The sequence below is a fragment of the Gekko japonicus genome, unplaced genomic scaffold, assembly GCF_001447785.1.
Source record: "Gekko japonicus isolate JY-2015 unplaced genomic scaffold, Gekko_japonicus_V1.1 scaffold1021, whole genome shotgun sequence".
Taxonomy (NCBI): domain Eukaryota; kingdom Metazoa; phylum Chordata; class Lepidosauria; order Squamata; family Gekkonidae; genus Gekko; species Gekko japonicus.
This window is the reverse complement of record NW_015176479.1, coordinates 235,453-240,957: the sequence shown is the minus strand read 5'-3', so window position 1 is coordinate 240,957 and position 5,505 is coordinate 235,453. Positions and strand designations below refer to the sequence as shown.

General features: G+C 49.5%; 1 protein-coding gene across 1 annotated transcript in view; it reads left to right on the top strand.

Annotated features, from left to right (window-relative positions):
- SDK1 (sidekick cell adhesion molecule 1) overlaps positions 1–5,505 on the top strand; it is a 502,369-nt gene that overhangs the window by 327,651 nt on the left and 169,213 nt on the right. The window contains exon 25 of the mRNA XM_015427208.1: positions 1,745–1,934. Within this exon, the coding sequence (XP_015282694.1) occupies positions 1,745–1,934 (190 nt within the window). The remainder of the gene's footprint in view (positions 1–1,744; positions 1,935–5,505) is intronic.

Below are 5,505 nucleotides of genomic sequence, written 5' to 3'. Positions count from 1 at the left end.
TCTATGGTAAATTTTGCCCAAATACTAGAGCTTTGCCCCGCCATCCCAGATGTGATGACATCACTTCCAGGTCACATGGACAGTGAAGTAGACACAATGCTGCCCTTCAGATGGATCTCTGTCTTTCTGGGGGTATGTTCCCCCCTACTGGCCAACTGATCAGTCATGGGGAGGGGAAGCCTGGAAGCAGGGGACCCCCCCACCTCCACCAGGGGAGGGTCTGGCAACCCTAGGTGGGCAGCAGACAGGGGGCCCTTGCCAAGTGGCCTTGGCTGCCATCTTCACAAGCCAGCAGCCATCAACCTGTGCAAGGCGACAGGCCTACTTTATCTCCCCCTCCATTGGAGGGGGGGGGTCGGCATGAATCAGGGCCATTTCTTCTTCCCAATCCACCCCCATAGACATCATTGGACACAGGGTGCTTCCCCCAGAGTGGTGGAGCGAGTGGTTCATCTTATGCAGGGCTACAAGGGTCAATTTCATCTCCTGTGCTATGTAATATTTATGTCAGGCCAGTCGGGAGTCAGATGTCATCAATATGGCGACGAGGCCAAGCTCCTCGTCTGGTTGTCTGATCTCCCAGACGTGACTGTTTTGGTTCTGAACCGGTGCTCTGAGGCGGTGGTGAAGTGGCTGAGGCAGAACAAGCAGAAGTCGAATCCAGGCAAGGAAGAGGTTACGGGGGCTGCTGTTCCGGAGGAGTGGATCCACTTCTTCTGGTTGGGAGGGCGTTAATCCTTGCAGGGCGGGTTTAAGAGTTCAGGGACCCGGCTCGGCTGCTTGAGAAGCAGGTTGATGAAGTCATCAAAACCATCTTCTTATCAGCGGCGTTCGATTTGTCATTCCCCCATTTTTTAAAAAGATTATCCTGTCCTAACCATGCAGATCCGCGCTTTTGCAACCTCATGGTAGAACTATTGTAGCAAATTCTGTGTAGGACTGCAATATCTGTCAATGGTTCTCTGCTCTATTTAGTTGGCACAACCGAAGATCTTTTTTCTTAACAGGACATAGCTACATCAGGGATCGCCAGTGCAGTGACTGTGGGTACCGTGGTGCCCCCCAGCACCTTTCCTGGTGCCCACCAAGTGCTTTTAGAAAGTGGGCAGGACTAGGTGGGTTTTCCCCCCAGCTGGGCTTCTGATTGGCTGTGCAGATTAAAAGGCACCCTGTTAAACAGAGCACAGGCCTGAAATGCTGGAGCGTTACTATTAGAGCTGTATATAACTTCGACCGTTGACATTTTGTGGTTGGCCCCCCCTCCCGCTGCAGCCATGTTTTGATTGGCTCCGCCTTCTGTGGCAGCCATTTTGTGATTGTACTCACTGCCCTTGGTCAGAATTTCACAGCCACAAAAAGGTAGGGGGACTCTGGACTAGAGGATACTCATTCATTGGCTGGTAGCTTCTTCCTGTTTGAACTAACATATCGGGGTGGGCATGCCTGACCTTCTTCCTGTATGTGTGTGTGCGTCTAGTTAAACAGAAACTGTTTGGCACAGCAACTGGGATGTAGCCAGAAAAGGAGTCTTAACTGGAAGTTCAAAAAGTCTGCTATTCATTACCTGGGGGGTTGGTTCTTCTTTATAACTCACCTGGGCTGCATTCCTGTAAGTACTATTATAAAAATATTATCTCAATGACTGTCTTCTCAAGGGAACCAGCCCCATAATAGGTTGTTCTGGAGGGGCTGGGGGGAGGCAGAATCACTTATTCCCTTCCATATCATCTTAATTTTCCTGCAGGTTTTGTTTCGGGCGAAAGACACGGAGAGCAAACTGAGCAGTCAAGTAGTGCGAGGAAACCACACCCTTTCCATCCTTCTGGCCGGCCTGCGCAAATACGTGATCTACCAGATCCAGGTGTTGGCCTTCACGCGCATTGGCGATGGGGTCCCCAGCTCTCCTCCAGTCGTCGAGAGGACGAAAGATGATGGTGAGCGTGGTGGGTCGTCGGGGCCTTACTGTTTTAAACCTCGGCCTGTTCTCTTTAGGTATACTCCAAAATGAATATTTTCGCCACCTCTCAGCTTGATTACATTTTTTAATCCGAAGGAGCCAGATCCTTCCCGAATGTAAACAGGCCGAGTCCCATTAGCCCCTAGCTGCGAATCTTCTCCCGAAATCTCCATCTTTCCCCCCACCTCCTGTAATTGACAAAAAAGGCTACTTTGCTCTAAAACCTTATATTTTTGCCCTCTCAGCTTGATTACACTTTTTAATCTGAAGGAGCCAGATCCTTCCCGAATGTAAACAGGCCAAGTCCCATTAGCCCCTAGCTGCGAATCTTCTCCCGAAGTCTCCGTCTATTCCCCCACCTCCTGTAATTGACAAAAAAGGCTACTTTGCTCTAAAACCTTATACTTTTGCCACCTCTCAGCTTGATTACATTTTTTAATCCGAAGGAGCCAGATCCTTCCCGAATGTAAACAGGCCGAGTCCTATTAACTCCTAGCTGCGAATCTTCTCCCGAAATCTCCGTTTTTCCCCCCACCTCCTGTAATTGACAAAAAGACTACTTCGCTCTAAAACCTTATATTTTATTGTCAGTTCCAGCCCGAAGCAAATTTTTACAACCCAATTATGAACTCCTACAGAAATCCAATCATAGCAGTAAAAAAAAAGAAGCCGTGGCATAATGGGACATGATAAACAAACCTTACTGTGATTGAACGTGAGGGAGACGTAGCGTCTCTCGTCCCAGGAGCGCTCCTAAAATAATCTTGAATGAAAGAATAATAAAATGACCTTTGGAGGGGGGAGGGAAATTAGCACACGAACATTATTTCTGTACTTCTCTCCAGTGCCTCGGATTTCCCAATCTGAGTTTGACATATTGAAAGGACAAGAGATGTTCTTGGGCTGATTGGGAAAAAACTGTGTATTCATTAACCACACGCCGCCGCCGTGGCTTTACCAGGGGATTATACGGATCTGTGGAGGAGACACCGATCACGGTCTGCTAGCCATGGTGACTAAAGGGAAACCTCCACGTCCAGAGACAGTCAACCTCAGAAGAGCAGTGCCAGGCAGTGTTCCCTCTAAGCTGAATGAGTGTGAGCTAGCTCACAGTTCTTTAGCCTCCGGCTCACACACATTTTTGCCTCAGCTCAGGGAGGATGGCTCGAGAGCAAACGAATTCAGGCAGCAGCCAAGTCGCTCGCTCACAACTTTAATGCCAGGAGCTCACAAAGTAGAATGTTTGCTCCCAAGACTCCACAGCTTAGAGGGCGCGTTGGCCAGGAGGCATCATCAGGGAAGGCAAGGGTTTTTTAATTCGGGGGTGGTGGTTAAATAAGTCAGGGGGCACCCCGCTCACACACCCCCAAGTGAGCACCATCGATAAAATAACAAATTGAAAGTTGGGGGGCCTAGGCTGGATGGGAAGTCGGGGGGGGCTTGGTAGTAAGTCAGGGGGCTGGGCCCCAAGAGGCCCCACTGTAGCCACAGGCCTGCTCTATGCCCTGTCTGCTACACCACTGGTCTAATCCATCAAGGGCATCTCTTGTTGTTTTTATGTACATGGCCAATCAGGGCTTCAGGGGGAAGAAAGTTTTCCGTGTGCTCAGCCCCACCCTCCTTTGTGCTTGAAGTACCACAAGGATTCTGGCCCTGCTGCTGCTGCTGCTGCTTCCGTGGGGGAAGATTTTTCCAGCTGTGGCCGAGTAAGATCAGGCGCTCAGCCTTGTCCTCCTCCAAGTCTGAGGCCCCCTAAGAACATCTGCCTTGAGAAAAGGACTAAAATCTGCTAAGTGAGGTAGGGAACTTCTCGGTGGTGCTCCCTGTCCCCTGCTTTCGCTCAGTGGAGCCGCTGTAGGAAGATGAGGAGGAAACGGAACTGGGAAGTCGATTCCTGTTTCAGAACAGGAAGTGCAATGACGACACCATGGGGATTTCAAAATCTCTGTGGTAAAACAATAGAGATTTCTGAAATTCCTAGGGTGCTGTGATGTTACTTCCTGTTTCAAAACGAGAACTCGCTTCCAAGAAATATCTGCTCCTTCCCTCCATTACTCCCAGGACATGAGAATGGCTATATCTGTCTAGCTATCTATTGTCTGTCTATTTTGTATTATCATGTCTGTTCAGACTGTGACCTTTGGGTCCCACATGATGGGATGAAAGTAAGAGAGATTCATTTTAAAACAAGCAAGTAGATCAGATTTTGTGACATGTTGATGTCACTGTGGGCAAATGAAGACAATACGAAGTGGGGGCGGTACTTCTTGAACACGGAACGCTTTCGGTTTATTTATGACACATTCACTGAAAAGCCACCAAAAGGGATTGTATGTTTTGCTGTCCGAAATCCTCATGAAATGCACCCCTACACCCACACAAGAGAGCTCAGTTTTCAGTACTCAGATCAGCCCCGTAGCCAGGAATTTTTCCCTAGGGGGGTGCTAATTAAATTAAAGTGGATTCAAAGGCAACTGACTCCCAAGTCCGCACGCAGAGGGCTGAGGCCAGGCCGCTGTTCTCTGCCTGTCTAATGGGCAGTAAGTCACACTGGGATATCATGGGGAAAGTGTGCTTAGGTTGTCGTGCAATCCCTTACTTGGGAGTAGACTTATAGAACACCACCAGGCTTGCTTCTGAGCAAATTCAGAAGGACTGCCCGGATGATTGAATTGATCCCTATTGTTCTCAGGACTTGGACAGAAGGGGGAAAGGGCTAGAGGCTCCACCCTCCAAATCTCCAGGCATTTCCCAACCTGGAGCTGGCAACCTACTGGAGGCCTTACAAATTGAGTCATCAGAGGAAGATCCCCAGCCCAAAAGATGCCCATCTGGGCTCGACTAGGGCCAGAGCCTTTTCAGCCCTGGCCCCAACCTGGTGGGATGAGCTCCCGCTAAAGGTCAGGGCCCTGCAGGACTTTTTACAGTTCCGCAGGGCCTGTAAGACGGAGCTCTTCCACCAGACTTTTGGGTGAGGCAGCGGATGTCAAATATCACCTGGCCCCTCCTGTTACCTCTCTGTTACCATCTATATTACGGTCTTCAGTTTCCGAGGACATGGAATGACAGCCACTTTGGTCTAACCCAAGGAAGGGTATCCATAATTTTGATTTTTTTCCCCCCCGGATCCAGCCCTTCTGTTTTGATTTTCTAACACCATAGCTGCGGTGTTAGCTGTGGTGTAGTTCGTTCGCCATCGTTTAAGGGTTAAGTTTATAGTTTTATCTGATTTTACTGTTTTATCCTAATGTTGTAACCCGCCCTGAGCCTGCTTGCGAGAAGGGCGGGATAGAAATTGAATGAATGAATTAAATAAATAAGATCAGTGAAGTCCACGTTCAAGGGACCAGCGACCTGTGACTCGCAAGCCAGATGTGGCTCAATACTGCAGCAGATCTGGGCCTGTGAGCACACAGGGGTGCTCGCATCATTCCAGCTGCCTCTGCGGTGGCTGGCACATGGCGCAAGCAGAGCACCACGAAATCCCCACTGGCTGCAGGAGCTCTAGACAGGGAGCAGCAACATCTGGGAATGACAGCTGCTGCTGA